The sequence below is a fragment of the Xiphias gladius genome, chromosome 4 (genome assembly GCF_016859285.1).
Source record: "Xiphias gladius isolate SHS-SW01 ecotype Sanya breed wild chromosome 4, ASM1685928v1, whole genome shotgun sequence".
Lineage (NCBI taxonomy): Eukaryota > Metazoa > Chordata > Actinopteri > Istiophoriformes > Xiphiidae > Xiphias > Xiphias gladius.
The window spans coordinates 12,243,858-12,260,071 of NC_053403.1; the positions used below are offsets into that span (position 1 = coordinate 12,243,858).

The window sequence follows — 16,214 nt, forward strand, 5'->3', positions numbered from 1 at the left end:
AGTTTTTTTTTGTTTTTTTTAACTACCTGCCTCCATGTTTGTTGTGTGTCAGTTAGCTTGTATCATTTTTAACCCATTTATTTGAGAATATGTACCATTTGTGCACGAATATCAACCGAAACAGTAAAGGTACTAAAACTGGTATTGACACAGAGAGCCTGCAGAGTAGGTAATACTCATCAGGTCATCACCTTATCATGTCACTTCATGTTTTTCTTTAGAAGGGCACATTGTCTGAAATGCAGTTAACCACATTATCACGACGTAATTGCAACATGGTGGAGGTTCGCGGGCTTCAGGGCATCTGAAGGGGCCGGGTCTTCGTGCCAGTAGCGCACTTTGCCTGGTTGGTGATCCAGTCTTAGAGCCTGGGGGATATTATGGGGGATTCTAGGGTTTTTATTGGGTGCTGCAACAAAATCAGAGTAATTGTGTGTAACTGTAAAAGAATTGTTCGACATTTTCTATCTTCAAATCTACTTCTTTACTTTCCTGCCATGATTGATGCCACTCTCATATCTGCTCAATCAACATAAAGCTGCATCTAGGAGGCCCTTAGCTTAGCTTAGCTTAGCTTAGTATAAGGATCGAAACGGAGGGGAACAGCTAGCCCTGCTCCGTCGGTAACAAAACCCACCTAACGCATCATATTTCATACAAAAACCAAAGTGTTGAAATAAAGAACCCATTGTGGTTTTATGGATGGTTATATGTAAGTATATTTTTAATTAGTGAGCCTTAGAGGAGCTGGCTTTTAGAAATGTTGTTATTTTGGGAAGTAGCCAGGAAGCCCGTTTACCGTTTCCAGTTGTATGCTAAGCTAACCGCTTTAGCCTGGTATCAGTCTAATGCTTGGCAAGAAAGCAAATAAGTGTATTCCCCAAAATATCAAACTATTCATGTACTAAACCATTTAAAATTTTTGCATGTGCGTATATTAACTTGACAGTAATCATTAACCACTGAATACAGTATTCTGTGTTGGCTGAAACATGGGCTTTCTTGATGCCATGTCCGGCAAAGTTGTATTTAGCGCTCAAGCGCTTCAGAGTGGGAATTTACGCGGTTCCCCTCAACGCAGCAGTGGACCGGCTCTATTATCTCTGTCTCCGGCTGGTTGCCCTGTCTCCTGATCGCAGACACGCCCAGGTGTCACAGTCGGTAGTCCGCCAGGAGAGAGCCCATAGTCTCCCAACGGCAACAACTTAAAACAGCAATAATGGGGTCTCAGGACGCCTCGGGGAGCGAAGACTGCCATTTTTGCCAAATAGCAAACAACCGGACTGACACAGAAATCCTGCTGAGTGTAAGTAGAGACTCCAGCGCACTCATTAAGGAAAAAAAAAAAAAAAAACACCTCCAACGTTCTGGAAATTCCTAACCCTCCCTCTGTCCCTGAACAGGGCGACGAGCTGGTGTGCTTTCGTGACGTGAAGCCCGGTGCCGCACATCACTACCTCGTGGTTCCCAGGAGGCATATCGACAACTGTAAAACTCTCCGGGCGGACAGCGTCCCTCTGGGTGAGCGAGTCCCCGGCTGAGCTCGGTCTGCCAAGTGCTCGGACCGCACGTTAACGGTACACGACTGTTCGGTGACAGCTCGGCAGAGACCGATGAGTCGGCCGTGTGCGTGACCGATCGCAGGAAAATGTCGCAGACTCTGAGAAGCCACATTATTTGAAAGTGCCAAGACAGTTCAAGTCAGTATTGTCAAAGGTAGAAGCTGGAGAAATAACCAATGAAGTGTTGATGTTACTTAAAATTAAGGCTCTATTGGCAGTGAATTAGTCATTTATTACTGACCCACCAGGTTTTTATTCTCTGGTGCATACCTGTCAGTGAAGCCATAATGTGGCATTGTGATAAGTGTCTGAAGAGGTCGTATCAAAGTGTCCTGAGGAACAGGAATAACCCGAACTCCTAAGCACCTCTTCTTCTCTGTAAACACAGATTTGAACTGTATAGGCACACTGCAAACTGTGGACCGCGAGATTCCAGTTGTCATCACTGGAAAATCGCTGAATGAATATGTGTTGCTGTCCTTAAGTTCAGAGAATGTTTTTCCACGAGTCTCCAAAAGCCATACTGCTGTGTACTCGTGTGCACTCTCCTTTTCGGCACATTAAGTTGTAAGAATGGGCCATATTGATGTGATTTGTTTGTTGATAGTGGAGCGGATGGAAAAAATGGGAATGAGTATACTGGAGAAGAACAAAGTCTGCGACCTAGATGACATCAGGTAAATCAGTTCCCTGTTCTGAGATCACCACAGTTGTGACTCATGCCGGCTTAAAATAATTTCCCGGAGGCTTTGCTTCACAGGTCTTTATTTGGTCTTCTTGAATGATTTAGGTTTTAATAAATGTTTTTTGAAAATGTGTTGTAATACCAGTGGTAGTTTTTCCCGGTGCGGTCTGTGAACTGCTTTCATTTACAAAAATGTTTCAGTCCCACGTTGAATCTGTGCAGGTTGGGGTTTCATCTGCCTCCATTCTCATCCGTTCCCCACCTCCACCTCCATGCCCTGGCTCCGGCCAGTGAGATGAACTTGAAGTCGCAGCTTCGCTATGGGCCGCAGTCTTACTGGTTCATCACAGTGAGTCTTACCGCATCTTTGATCAATGCAGTTCTGTATGGAGGCTGGAGTCTGCCAACAGAATATCATTTAATTACATTTTGTAGCAGTTAATCATAATTGATTTAATTATTTCTAGTAAAATTTAAAAAAATATAGCCTATAGCGATTAAAGGGGCTATATGTACGTTATCTCTGCCGCCGGACGTGTTTTTTTTTTTCCGGGAGCAGGTGGTGATTTCCAAGCGCTTCAGCCAATCAGGCTATCGGAAAGTGACGAGACGGGCCGGGGCTAGCTGGTTAGCATGCTAATGTCAGTAGAAGAAAAGAAGCGTTAGAAATAGAAGCAAAACAAAGGTAAACATTGGCGTCGCTTTCGACTGACAAGGAAAGCTCTTGGCGAGTAAAGGAATGAAGTTTGATGTTGAATTCACAGTGTTTCTTCTAGACTGGTAAGTAAAAGGCTGTTAATGCTAACGTTGGCTATGTAGTAATAGCAAAAACTTACATATAGCACCTTTAATGACATTAGCAATTTCCTTTATCCCTAAATTAGCCAATTACAAAAAGCTCATGTTCCGGTTATGCAGGAATTTAAATGTGTTATGGTTATTATTAAATGAACAATTGAAAAATGAACAATTTATTATTTTCATTTTCTGTTATTTCCATGTCCTGATGTGACCTTTTACTATATCCCATGTCATAGTTTTTTTTTTTGTTTTTTTTTTTTTGACAATCCAATTTAAAGTTGCCTTTTTAAAACTTAAAGACATGCAGATATTATAAACCAAATCAAAAGGTCTTCTTTTAGTTTTTTGTAAAATCACTTAATCGGTAACTCTCTTATTATTATCACCAATCAATCATCAATCCAATATCAAAATCGAGCTACATAATCTATTTCTTGATGTGCCTTGTATGTCTGTTGTTTTTCCTTAAGTATAAATGTGATTTATACAAACTTTTAATTAGCACTACACTGAACCACAATATTGTATAAGTTCTTTTTTCTGCTCTGTTGCAGGTGGACAAAGTGCTCTCTCAGCTGAAGACTGATGGCAAGGTCAAATGAGGAGCATCGAAGCATCAAGGTGAGACAATCTTGTTTGATGTTTACAGGTTATTTTTTGTCATTCTGCCTCACTGATTGCAATTTTAAATCAATTTTCCATCTGACTTAAATGTGGCAAATGATGTATAGTTCTCCATGCTGCTTGCTGATTCAGTTGGGTGGAAGCTGTAAGTTTGACCTTTGCAAGAATATTTTTTTTAATGTGTTCCCTAGTCCTATCAAAGGTCATGTTGTGTAACTGGACCAACAATAAGGGGAGAACTACAGCTTTTAGGATATTTATTTTGTACTGAAATACAAACATTGAAAAGTGATGACTGATATCTTTATACAGTTTTAAAATCACATATAGGAATTTGATTTGTTTTTTTTACCATAAGTCATGTATATGTCTGGAAGGACAATTGTACTTCACAAACACAGCCTCAAGTGTGTGCAGCTGTGTATGATAACCTTTCAGTATTTCTGTTTACTTTAGTAATCACAGGGGACAATGGGTCCTAATGTACGTCTTTGTTTCTCTGCCAGCACCTACACAAATGTCTGAGCAACACTGTTGGGAGGAAAAACACAGAATTCATTATGAGAAGACAAAAAACCCAAACATTAGATTACCGTGGGAATGCTGGAGGTCCACATGGGCCTAAATACAGCAAACAATGATACAATGGTTCCTTTTAATTTAATTATTTACTTTTATTATCACTCAAGATTCCATTAGCGCTTTCCAGATCATGTTAATTGGCAGCGTGTGCCAGTGGGTGCATAGATATCTAAAGGGTTTGTTGGCAGGTTTTCTTTTCTTCTTCAAAATTTGGCCAAATCTGTGAATTTCCAATCGGACTGCTCAATAAGATGTGGGTTTTAAGTCTTTGTGTTCGTTCACATGAAAGTTGGACCATTAGAAACTGGCAGCTAGCTGTTTGTTTTCATTAAGCCACATGGGAGACATTATTTACCTCAATTTTTCTGTCATTTTTTCCGAATAATTTGTATACTTCTACGTAAGAAAATTACATCAACATTATGATAGAAAGAATTGACTTTTAGTGTTTTTAACTGCACAGGTTTTGGGAGTTGTAGGTGACAGTATGTCAGCAGCACCATTTGTATATCTTTTCTTAGACCAAGGAGGTTTTCATATATGAAAGGCTCTACATGTTAACCAAGTTCTATATAGCAAGGCAGTTGCAACTTCTTCCATTGTTAATTCATCAGGTTTAACCATTTTTCCATTTCATTCATATACTCACTTCAATAATAACAATTTGGTGTATATTTGTGTTCTGAATAGTATCACAACCTTTCTTTTTTAATAAAATGCTGGATTGCTCTTCAAAAACAAAGTCATCACTAAACAGTGACTGAAGATGCTTTGCAGGTCGTACTCTTCATAACAATGACGGTTCTTTCTATTCGCCACTTGATGTCACTACAGTAACTTGCAACTCAAAACGATAGTCGATATTTTTTGTTTTATGGAGGGGCAGGGTAGAGGGCCCACATGCACCAACGGGCCTCATAAAGTGATTTTCAACCTTTTTATTTTTCATTTAAAAGTGATAAAGCAGGGAACAACATAAACATATACACTGTGTCATTTGCCATCAGACCTTTCTTCTACCCCTCTTTACTGGTATGTTTGTCACAGTCCTAAATGTTTATGCCTGTCTGTTACCCCCCGTTTTGAAGGGGTCCCATGGTCAGTTCCTCAAATTTTGCTATTTTGTTGTTTGGTAACTTGTTTTAAAATGACAGAGACTTTAACGCCCCCACAGCATCAAAAGTATAACATCACACAGGTGGTGCAGAGGGTGTCGTGATCATGTCTCAGAAAAATATACACATTTCATTGAACACAAACTTTAATTTTACAACTCTCCAAATGTTTTTTTGCTGCATTTTAATTAAAAAAAAAAAAAAAAGTTCCATAGCTAAAACATGACAGTGAGCATGGTCAAAACTGTATTCTGTAACACACACAAAGTAACCCCCAGCCCACCCTTGGCACCCGCCCACTGATCGTCCCGGGGGGGGGTGCCTTTCAGTCGGCCTCCCTGAGGTTTCTTATGGAGGCTTTTATTGGGGAGTTTTTCCTAGTTCTTACCGAGGGCCTAAGGTTTGGGTGGGTGCTGTTTTAATTTAATGTCGCTGCTGTGAAGAACATTTTAAATACAGTAATATAATAGTAATTAAATGGGTATTTTGGTAAAATCTTCAAATTTTTTCACTGAAAACTGTACTTTGTTACATTTTTTTTAGGTTGCATTTCATGGTGTGTTATCCCTGTTGTATGAACAGATGCTATTCCACCTCCGCAATACAAAACATTACATTGTACAAACACTGCTAGCACATGTTATAGTATTCCTCTTCATAGACTTTGTTCATCTTTGAGATTATCCAGGTAATCTCATTTCAGCCTGACATTATCTTGCAAGCTTGTGTGCCAGTGCTGAGAAAGGTTGGAGATGGACAGAGAAAAGCTATTCAAAACACTTTGAATTTGCGAAAAACGAGAATGAATTTGCTAAAATGATGGAAGAAGGGGCCCAGAACTATAACATCTGTCATCACCAGCACGTGTCAAGAGTCTGGAAGGAGCTGTCATACGGCATTCATGGCAACTGACAACATTTCTCAAGCCCAAATGCTTCTTCATATAACTTTCATCTCAACCTGCACAAGCAACAACACAACAACAACTCATCCTCAACCCTGTTAACCCTCTGCAAGGTCTGCAATTACAGGATAACTTCTCCTGGATTAACAGATGAACTGACGGGATAAAATGGGATGCTAGTGAGTCTTTGCATACTTTGTTTTAACCAGGTCAAATGTATTTTATTTTACAGACGCAGAGGTGTGTATCTTTCAGGGCAGGTCTGAAATGAACCTCCCCCGGGGTTGAGAGGGCCAGGTCAGAGCCTGGTGTGGACAGGGATACTAGGGGAGACATGAGCGGCGTGAATCTGTCACGAGTGTCTGTTATGTGTTCTGGGGACAGATTTCCTGCACCTTACTCTGAAGAATTCACGAGTGTTGGCTACAAATATTTATAATGAAACAAAATGCTCACCCCTTTTGATCGAGGTAGCTTCCTCAGAAGATATTTGAGAAAAGCATTGCTGAAAAAAGATATATTTGATCCTATATTTAAAAGTAAATTATAACCTAGTTATAATCATGTAAGATGCATAAAGCATTAAAATCTATTGAAAACTTGTTAAAAACAGCCATGGGTAAAGAATGTAAATGTATGTTTTACCATAAGATATTGTTAACAAATACTAAGTGACCTACATATTCCTGTGAGTTGCTGTTGCATTTTTCTGGCTATAAATGAGACTTAACACCTATTCATGTTCATCATTTTATATCATGTCTGCTGGTCGTTTGAATCAGCAGCATGTGTGGCGATTTGATTAAACACAAATGATTTTAAGGAATATGTTACACGTAAGTACAGGTCGGGGGGGGGGGGGTTGGAATTTAATTTCAGCACAGGGACCTCCCCTCATGAGAGGGTCTCAAGACCAGGTAATAAAGCAGGACCAACCATGAGGCCATTGTCACGTTGGGTGATGTTGTGCTTAGGTGTTGCATGTTCCCGAAAACAAGTCAGTTTAAACAGAGCAAACCTGGGTTTTTTCGGGCCGATTGACATCGGTTCACTTTGCCCGGCGGGTAGTCCAGCACATATGTGTAGCTCAGCTTTATCTGCTATCTCGTTTAGCCTTTTAACTTTCGGAATCGTTAAGGAAAGGTACATTTGTAGCCCCAGTCAATTTGCTGTGTTTGTAATATAAGTGTCTGATGATGGATCCGGTGTCCACCGTCTGTCGCGTTTCAAACCCGTGAGCTGCCGCTATAAACAGGAGCTTGTTAGATTACCTTTAATCTAATTAATCTTCCGTTTGACTCTGGTTGAAGGTGCCAGTGTTGGAGAAACCTGGAGTCACACCGGGGCTTGATAAACCGGTATCCAGCCCCAGGTACGCGCTGACCCGGACGGGGACGTTGGATTCCTGACATTCTACGTCGAGGCGTCAGCGTCGCCGCCGCGGTGTGGCCCCGCCCCTCCCCGCCGTCAACAGCTGGATCTCAGCTATTTGTGTTTTCATCGCTAGCCTGCTCACGGTGATTCACTGCGTTCGTAAAAATATATATTAAAAACAAAAGGGGGAAAAAGGAAAAGAAAACGGAGTGAGCCGATCTGGATGGATGTTTATTCATTTCTGTTTGCTTGAGACACACTCCGCCGATAGCTCTCGCCGATGTGCAGCCAAGCTAAAGGACCGACGGAGAGTGGCGAGATCGCCTTGCATACCGTCCTTTAGCCGCGTCTGAAACCAGCTAACACTGCTAACGCCTCGCTGGAGATAACGCTAGCTGGCTGGCTGACAGCTGGTCCAGTCAGATACGTGCCTTTAGCGGGAACGTGGCTCAAATCTACTCGCTGGAACAATGAATCATCTCTGACATTGGTGAGTATAATTAGTATGTCACTACGTAGTAACAGCACGGCATTGCACGTCGTTTGTTTTTACCTGCTTCGGTGTCGCTTTTGCGAGCTAACAGTGACGGGCTAACCGTCGGCTTGTTTATGGTCGCAGCTACGGGGAGCCACGCCTGGACCATTTAAATGAACGTTTTCTGGCCGTTAACACTAGACGTTACCTTGAGCAGTCTGCGTCAAACACCCCACGGTGTTCAGTCTTATAGTACTCAACGGAGCTCCACTGTTTGGTTTCACAGAGACGACTGAGGCCCAGTTGGTTGTCACACTGGAGTAAGCAGAACCCGTAACTCGCGAGGTGGGTCTCGGACTCTACGGTGGTGCCATTGAAGACGAGTGGGTGAACAGTGGGACAGCTCGCCGATGCACCCGTAGTTTTGACCTGCCAGAGCTGCCAGTATGATGCCGGTAAGTGCATACAGCCCATGTTCTCCCAGCATAAAAACTGACTGTCATTTATTAATTCAAGACCAGTGACTTCTCAGCTATTGATTTATTGATTGGGCTGCCCGCTTTTGTACAGAATCGAAGCTGTGCGCAAGGTGGAAACTGTCAGGTGTCGTGCTCTTCACAGGGGGCAGCCAGCGGAGCGCGTACTTTGATTGAGGCACACAATTTTTCATTCAAGTGTGATGGTCATGTGGCTCCTCGGCATGAAATTATGAAAGAGCCAGGTGTACACGAAGAGCACAGTTTGATTTTCTGACAATCCGTGCAACATTAAACACAAGTCTCAGGTTCGAGCAAGATTGATATCGATCCATTTGTCTTTTCCCACTGCTATTTGGCTAATCTATAAGTAAGATCACTTCCTAAAAGCTGAACTTTATCTATTACAACTTTATTTCTGGTACAGTATCTATGTGATGTGACTCCACAGCTGCAGGGGTGAAATATTTTTTCATGTTTATGGTTACAATGGTTGAAACACAAGGAAGGGGAGACACAAACGGCACTTGTCACAACTTGATGAACAGGGATTGTGATCTAGCTGAAGGTTGTATGCTTTTAACACAATCAATAATGTGTTTTCTTCGCAACTTGAACATGTAGTCAATGCTAGCCGGTATACAATACTGAGCAAGTAGAATTACGATACTGTATATCAGAATAGGACCAGTTAACTTCATGACCTCTACTCTCTTTATAATAACAATGAATTTGTGTTGAATAATGCTGAAACAACTGGATCACTATATTTAAAGCAGTAGGTACAATCAAGAACTATTTTCATTCTGTTCTTTTCCCTGGTGTTATTGTTCAAGACTCAATGTGTAGCAAAGAATAGAACACCTGAATGGCAACCCTATTGGAGCAGCGCTTTGTTGGGACCTCCTTTGTTAAGTATAGTGCTGAGAATGCAGCGATAGACTGTGGGAAAAGGGACTGTGGCCCTTCTGGCCTTCGGGGAGTGGAACATGAACTTAGGTGCAGGATAAGTTTACAGTAGGTTCAGTCAGGTGTCGTCAAAAATAGAGGGGGATTCAGTTCTCGGCCAGTTGTGTTTACAATAAATTCTTGTCATCAAAACACATCGCTTCAGAGAGTCTTATAAGTTTCCAGGGGTACAAAGTGCTCAATATCCGCTGTCGCCATCGAGTTCACGGGATTGACTGTGACGGTAGCCTCGGTGCACGTTTGTGCCCTGTGGCACCAACAGGCTATCAGAGTCAAAGAGCCAGTCGACCAGAGAGGCTGCCCTGCACTCGATTCTCGCGTGACTCCAGCAGCCAATGAGACCTTGGCAGATCTAGGTCTGTGTGACTGCGTCGGCTAATGCTCTGTTGTTAAGGGGAACTTTTGAGCTGAGTAGATTGTCAAGTGGCATTAATCTCACACAGTGGAGCTGGGCAGAGCGTGACTTACAGGAAAAGTAAACATTGCATCTTATTGTCGCTTTCTCATTTTCTGAGGTACGCTGGTTTAAAATGGTGTCAGCCAAGCCACCACAGTTATAGTATAAAGCAATCATTATTAAAAAGTAAATGTCATAAATTTAATGGATTGTGATTATTACTGTCAAACCTTTTCCCCAAAGTTACTATGAACAGATGAAAAGAGTCCGTTATTGATTTATTTATCAACTCCCACCTGTTTCGTCCTCCTAGATCTTTTTTTTTTTTATTTGTTAAAAAAAGTATCTATTATTAATTAAAACTTTCTTTCAAAGGGACATATGCGTTTTTAAAACACCTTATTAATCTTGGAGTGACCTGATATTTTCCCATTGCTCTGTCCAGATTTTGTTGTTTTGTCTCAGTCTTTTTCAAGAGAATAGCAAAGATTTTTCCAAATAAAAATGTAAAATACCAATAGAATTAATAGAGACACCTACCCTCTACCAGAATTAGTATGTAATAGCAAAGCTGCTGTACTTTAAAATTGGGTTGTCTAGGTCAGTATCAGCACAGGTCCCTCAAATTTGTAGTCCTGAAGCATCTTTTCGAACTGTCTTTGAGCTTTAGTTACAGGAAAAATATTCATATTTTTATGTGTTGCTCATTTTATGCTTGTAAAGTAACAGCAGCATTCCTAATTCAGCTTTCAGAAAGCCTGGCTGGTTGGAGGGTACAGTTTGTTTTACCATCGCTTGTCACGTCATGACCTCATCTCTCCTCCATATGGTTCAGTGCCATCTTTAGCCAGATGGGCAGTGTTTGGCATATTTGGGCTGCATGAACTGTCTAGATTACAAGACACTTTTCCGTTAGTCAAGGATGCCAAAGGCAACCCGCTCATGTCCCAGCGAATGGATTTAGCCATGATTGAAGTTATTTGTGTGTTTGTATCTGACCTAGTTGCTCTACACATTTGGGCTTGGCTTTGGTTAAAATGATTTTACGGCTCCACTGTGTGCTCCACAATGTGAGCAGATAAGTTCAGGAGCTTCATTTGTCCTTGTTTGTTTTCAGTCAGTGGCATTTGAGAAAAAAGCCTGTCCATGAAAAAAAACAAGTTTTGATTTAAAGTTTGTGCTCTCGGGAAACACTGTTCCACTAGATCAGTCTTCCTCCTTGTGGCTGGCGTTTTGTGAGTAAATGAGTGACGGGGTTGGTGAGAGGAAATGACTGTTTGAGTCATCCTGCTGGAGATCAGGCCAGCCGTGCATCCCTCTCCCTCTCAGAAGTTAAAATGATAGATATCCCTGTCTCCGATTGATGCCCACTGTAGCATTATGCATCAGGCAAGAGAGACACTGTATGTTTCTAGTCATGCACAGCCAACATACAGCGTACAGATGATCCCTTTGATGATTTGATGATTGTGCCCTGACCGCCTGCCAGTCACAGCTGTGGCCAAACTACTCTCATTAGCAGGGAGTCATTGGTGTTGCAGCCACTGGCAGAACCCAGGGACACTTTTCCAATAGAAGGACTTGCTGGCACCCAACCCCCCCCACCCACCCCCACCACCCTGTGACTCCCCCCCTCTCTTTGCTGTTTGTTTCTCTTCAGCTCTCTCTCTCTCTCCCTCCCCTCCCTCTCTGAATTACACGTACAGCAAGTGTTTTTTCCTCCGAAGTCTCCTCTGCAGCCCTTTTCTAAAGCACGCACCGCTGTCGGCTTCAGGGGTCTGCCCGGGATGGCATAACAATTAAGTCTCATGCCTGCAAAAGCGGCAGTGCTATGATGAAGAGGTTTGTGGCTATAGTGTTACGTGGCCTTGTTAGCCTCTCCAAGGAGAACCCCATTTGGGCAAAGGAGTACCACCGGCCACCAAAGAAGGAGATCAGGAGGAAACGGAGGGCGGTCAAGAGAGCCAAGAGCATGGGCAGACGCAGCTTAGTTAGGGCGGTTCGTATTTCTCCAGCGGTCAGTGAGCTGGGCCCCTGGAGATTCTTTTTTTCTACACTGTCACTCTTTGAATGTATATTCACATGATTTGGTAGTTTCTGTCGATGTGAAGGTATGTTTGAGAATATTCTGTATTGGCCCTCTGTGACCATTTTCAATTAGGCACATATTTGCTCAACATCTCATCGTGTGTTGTAGTAGTAGGAAAAGTAAATTGTGTGTTTTGTAGGAGTGCAGTTTTTGACTGGCTGTTTATTTTTATTTTATTTTACATTACCTTTATTTAGTCATGTTATTTCTTAAATTGAGCATGATTGTAAAACATTCATTTAAATAAGAATGCATAATATGTCCCCACACTAATTTCATATAACATACAATTTCCACCAGAACAAATTCAAGTAATGGCATCAGTCTTATCTGTATTCAAACTGATGTTCTTGCTGGCTCCATTGGGATGTTTTGTGTTCACTATTTTTATTCCTGTACTGTGTTGTATCTTATTATGCAGCTGCTGGCACTCTAATATTCCTTGGGGATTAACAAAGTAATTATCAGTAAAATATGGACAAAAAAAATATGGATATCCCACATATTTACAATTTTTTTTTTTAACTGTTAATGCTCATTGAGATCAAGTCCCAAAAATGTCATCCATTACCAGTCTTTCTGGACATAGACAGAGGCAGCGTGAGCTCATAGATGGATGGTATGGATGGATGTCTGTTGGATTTGTGAAGGAAAGCCACAGCATTGCCTAAAAATACGACATTTGCCTGTGTCTCGGCTACACCACCATTTCATCACAACCAGTTATGGAATTGGCCAAAGTATGAGCTTTAAGGGTCATAATCAGCGGCTCCCAAGCACAAATGATCATATTGCTTCAGTTATGCTGCTGCAGAAAATGCCAGTTAATCACACAGTTGCATCGTTACAAAGAATGAGTCATTTTGTCTCGGACAAAGTCCAGGAGTAATAATCTATAGGTAACTCAGTGACTAATGCTAGATTATATAGGATTATATATGGCATACACTGGCAATTATTGTGGCACTACAAGTGCACCCTGAGGCCACATGTACAGTTACACACTTCACATCTTTGCAATGAAGTGCCTTCTAAATGGTGCATGTGTAAAATATTGCAGGTTATGTGTTTAATATTTGTTTTTCATTAATCAAAATAAGTTAATATGACAGAATCGTTGTGTCCCTGACAAATGAATGACCCCTGAAAACACTGAGTCATTCTATAAACACTGTGGATAGATATTAGCGGTTTGATTTTTGCCCTTTTGCAAGTGTTTCCTCTTTATTGCAAGATTTTCCACTGATTTGGTTTGAGTCTGTACACTATAGTTCAGCATTGTGATCAATATCTAACCAATGTGGTGTGGTCGTTGCTCTAGATGGCAAGAGTAGGACAAGAGAGCCATTTGATAGTGTAAGTAATGTAAGTCTAAATTACTCAGATAATTACATTGAAGTTCTTTTGTCTCAAAGCCCTCCCTGTTATGGTTGATGTTCAACCACTGAAACATTTACAAGAAATGTGAATAGTTGAGCAGGTTAAAAGAAAGCTACCGAAGTATAGAGAATCTAGATCCCCCTTTTCTACTCTGTTTACTAACTGGATGAACTCACATTCAACTTACACGAAGGCCCTCATTTTGAACATCCCTCCAAAACTCTCAGCTTTGTTATTGATATTTTTTCCATTTTGGTTCTCTGCACTTTATTCTGTGAGCTCTTCACAGTCCTGTTTTTCTGTAGTGACACTATACTGTAGTGAGCCTGTCACATGAAACAGGAAGGCACACCTCAGGCACCTGGAGGGCTTTATGCCACAGAAAACAATGAGAATCTGCCCGCCACCGCAGAAGGAAAAACATGTCATGTAGATGTGCCATAACACTGAATGTAGAAGAGTTTACTCCTATTAAACCAGAACTCGACTGGTCTAAACAAGGTAGATGGAAAATCTCCTCGCCTTTGTCAAACTGAATAACTTTTTGATGGCATAACTTTTTTCTTTTTTTGAAGTAAAATATTCTGATCAGTGTGTGCATAGGGCACTTGAGTTGTTGTTTTTGTTTTTTTTAATCCACTGCAACTTTCATCCAGTATGTTGGCTTTATTCAACTAAATTGTTGATTAATATCATCAGAGGATCCATAGCTTTTTAAAGTTGTCAAATTGTAAAATTTAAATTCAGTTTTTTTACATTTAAAAATTTAACCTAAATTTCAAAGTGGATCAGCATTTTCTTTGACTTAAAGAAGTATTAAATCCAGTAAGTCAGTACTTTGCCATGGCTGAATCTTCTTAGATATGTTTTTATCAGCTTGGACCATCTGGATTTGGGGATTTCCCCCCCCCCCCCTCTTCTTCCAGCATAACTCCTTTAGGGTTAAAGAGATTACCACAAATGATCTCCCATCCCGATAGATGATATGCACCTAGAAAATATTTGCTGATGGAGAAAATGTACATAAAATGATGCATACCTTAAATCACATTTTTTTATTAATTCATATTGTAAAGTCTTTAAAATGCTCAAATCATCCCAATTACAAGTTACTTGAGCCCAAATCCATGTCTTAAAGTGCCTTTATTTTTATTTTTAGTTTAAAGGGATATAGCAAAAATGTTTTTCTTGTGTTTGAGAAGCTGCGGCCCCTGTAAATAAATAGTTAGAAATGTCTGTGACTTTGACAATTTAGATGACTAAAATGACAGTTGCTGCCACCAAATGTACTAAGCTGCAGCTGAATGACGCCAATTTCTCACATTCTCAGCTATAGTCAGTTCAATAAGATTTCTGCACTTTTTATGTTGGCCAAAGATGGTCTATTCTAGAGAGAAGATTCACCGCTGTGTATCATTTCACTGATGCAGAGATTTGTGATCCATGGTACAAACCTATCATGTTTAATTCTGTGTTGGCCGCCAACTAGCGGTCCAGGCGGTATTAAACATGATAGTAATTTATAGAATATTGTCGTTTGAATCAAATCCCAATATTGGCAACAAAAATAATAGTAATAATAAATAGGTATTTCCCCATGTGTGTTGATTTTCTGTCAGTTAGCTGGTTTATTAATCAACCAGTTGTTCAGCCCTTTTATTCAAGCTGAAGACTATGCAGGCAGTTCCATATGGACTAGTCCAAGGGTCATATACATGTTACAGCTACAATGCCTGGTCGCACTACTAGTTGGCTCAGGACGATTGGGTCGAGTAGTGTTGTACAGTTTAATAGCTGCGGGTACAAAGTAGTACTTGAGGCCCCCTGAACTCCAGTTCTTACTCTCGAGATGCTCTGTGTCGGATGAAGTTCATTTTAGTCCTCCTCCTATCTTCCGTACACTGCCTCCAGGCTTTTTACTCGTAGCCATTTAACAGCTTGCATTTAGGAGGCTAGATGTGGGATAGAATTTAGGATAGACTTGCAGTTTCCTCACATTTCGACAGAGTAAACAAGTCTTGAAGGTTATCTGTTGAGTACTGAGAAAGGACAGTACGGCCTCTGCTTTTGCCATTATACGAGTGTAGACAGAAGCATGTGAGGGCTTGCATTGCTATGTCTTAGCTCACTGTGTATGTTCAACGCTATGGCTGGCCTTAGTCATAGTAAACAGAAATGGGGCAGGCACAGGCATGAATCCACCAGCAGCTCAAACTAACAGACGAGGCCAGTGGACAGCAAAATGTAGCGTCAGCATGGTGGGCTTTGTACAGTGCAAGAATGGTTTAAGCAGTTCTTGTATATTCCATATATCTTTATATTTTTATACATAATACTGTCTTTAATCCTTATTTCTGCTATCAATATCTGCTATTATGTTTTTATGTTTTCATGATTTTTCGTCAAATCCTTTTTTCTTTTTTTCGATAAATTTTAATTTACTGTCATTGGGATCACCGAGCATCTTTTTATTCCTCTTTCAGATGATATTGACGGTGTACCTCAGCGACGGGGAGCAGGCCGTGACCGAGGTGCCCATCACCCCCGAGACGACATGCCGCGATGTCGTCGAGTTCTGCAAAGAGCCTGGCGAGAGCGGATGCCACCTGGCTGAGGTCTGGAGAGGCAACGGTAAGAAGTGGATGAAGCTGTGCTGCGTGTTATGGAGCCTGTTTTATCTGCTGCAGTGCAGCACACAAAATTACCAAAAAATTCAGAACTTTTCTGTATGGGAAGCAGCTATCAGTGGCCTGCCATGTTAAAGAGAAAGAACAGAGGCCG

At 41.1% G+C, this 16,214-nt stretch overlaps 2 protein-coding genes across 10 annotated transcripts in view; both read left to right on the forward strand.

The window, feature by feature from the left end:
• Positions 1–113: 113 nt before the first annotated feature.
• On the forward strand, positions 114–7,021 carry LOC120788674 (histidine triad nucleotide-binding protein 3-like). 7 transcript variants are annotated; one of them, XM_040124636.1, is made up of 7 exons: positions 114–712; positions 1,082–1,306; positions 1,404–1,521; positions 2,170–2,239; positions 2,470–2,596; positions 3,603–3,669; positions 6,506–7,021. In XM_040124636.1, exons 2-6 carry the CDS (start codon positions 1,220–1,222, stop codon positions 3,648–3,650), a joined length of 450 nt encoding a protein of 149 aa, XP_039980570.1. In that variant the 5' UTR covers positions 114–712; positions 1,082–1,219; the 3' UTR covers positions 3,651–3,669; positions 6,506–7,021. The 7 variants fall into 7 exon arrangements, with proteins under 7 accessions (XP_039980570.1, XP_039980572.1, XP_039980573.1 ...); XM_040124638.1 differs by lacking the exon at positions 6,506–7,021 and adding an exon at positions 6,231–6,316; XM_040124639.1 differs by lacking the exon at positions 6,506–7,021 and adding an exon at positions 5,913–6,217.
• Positions 6,401–16,214, forward strand: part of ppp1r13bb (protein phosphatase 1, regulatory subunit 13Bb) — a 30,740-nt gene continuing 20,926 nt past the window's right edge. For all 3 annotated transcript variants that reach the window (XM_040124631.1, XM_040124629.1, XM_040124630.1), the window contains exons 1-4: positions 6,401–6,452; positions 7,584–8,137; positions 8,409–8,577; positions 15,917–16,064. In XM_040124631.1, the coding sequence (XP_039980565.1) occupies positions 8,569–8,577; positions 15,917–16,064 (157 nt within the window). In that variant the 5' untranslated portion in view covers positions 6,401–6,452; positions 7,584–8,137; positions 8,409–8,568. The remainder of the gene's footprint in view (positions 6,453–7,583; positions 8,138–8,408; positions 8,578–15,916; positions 16,065–16,214) is intronic.

Coding starts and splice junctions, on each gene's coding strand:
- LOC120788674 (XM_040124633.1), top strand. CDS start 1,220: ATGGGGTCTCAGGACGCCTCGGGGAGCGAAGACTGCCATTTTTGCCAA. Junction 1,522..2,169: donor GGCGGACAGCGTCCCTCTGG/GTGAGCGAGTCC, acceptor GTTTGTTGATAG/TGGAGCGGATGGAAAAAATG. Junction 2,597..2,806: donor AGTCTTACTGGTTCATCACA/GTGAGTCTTACC, acceptor TTCCGGGAGCAG/GTGGTGATTTCCAAGCGCTT.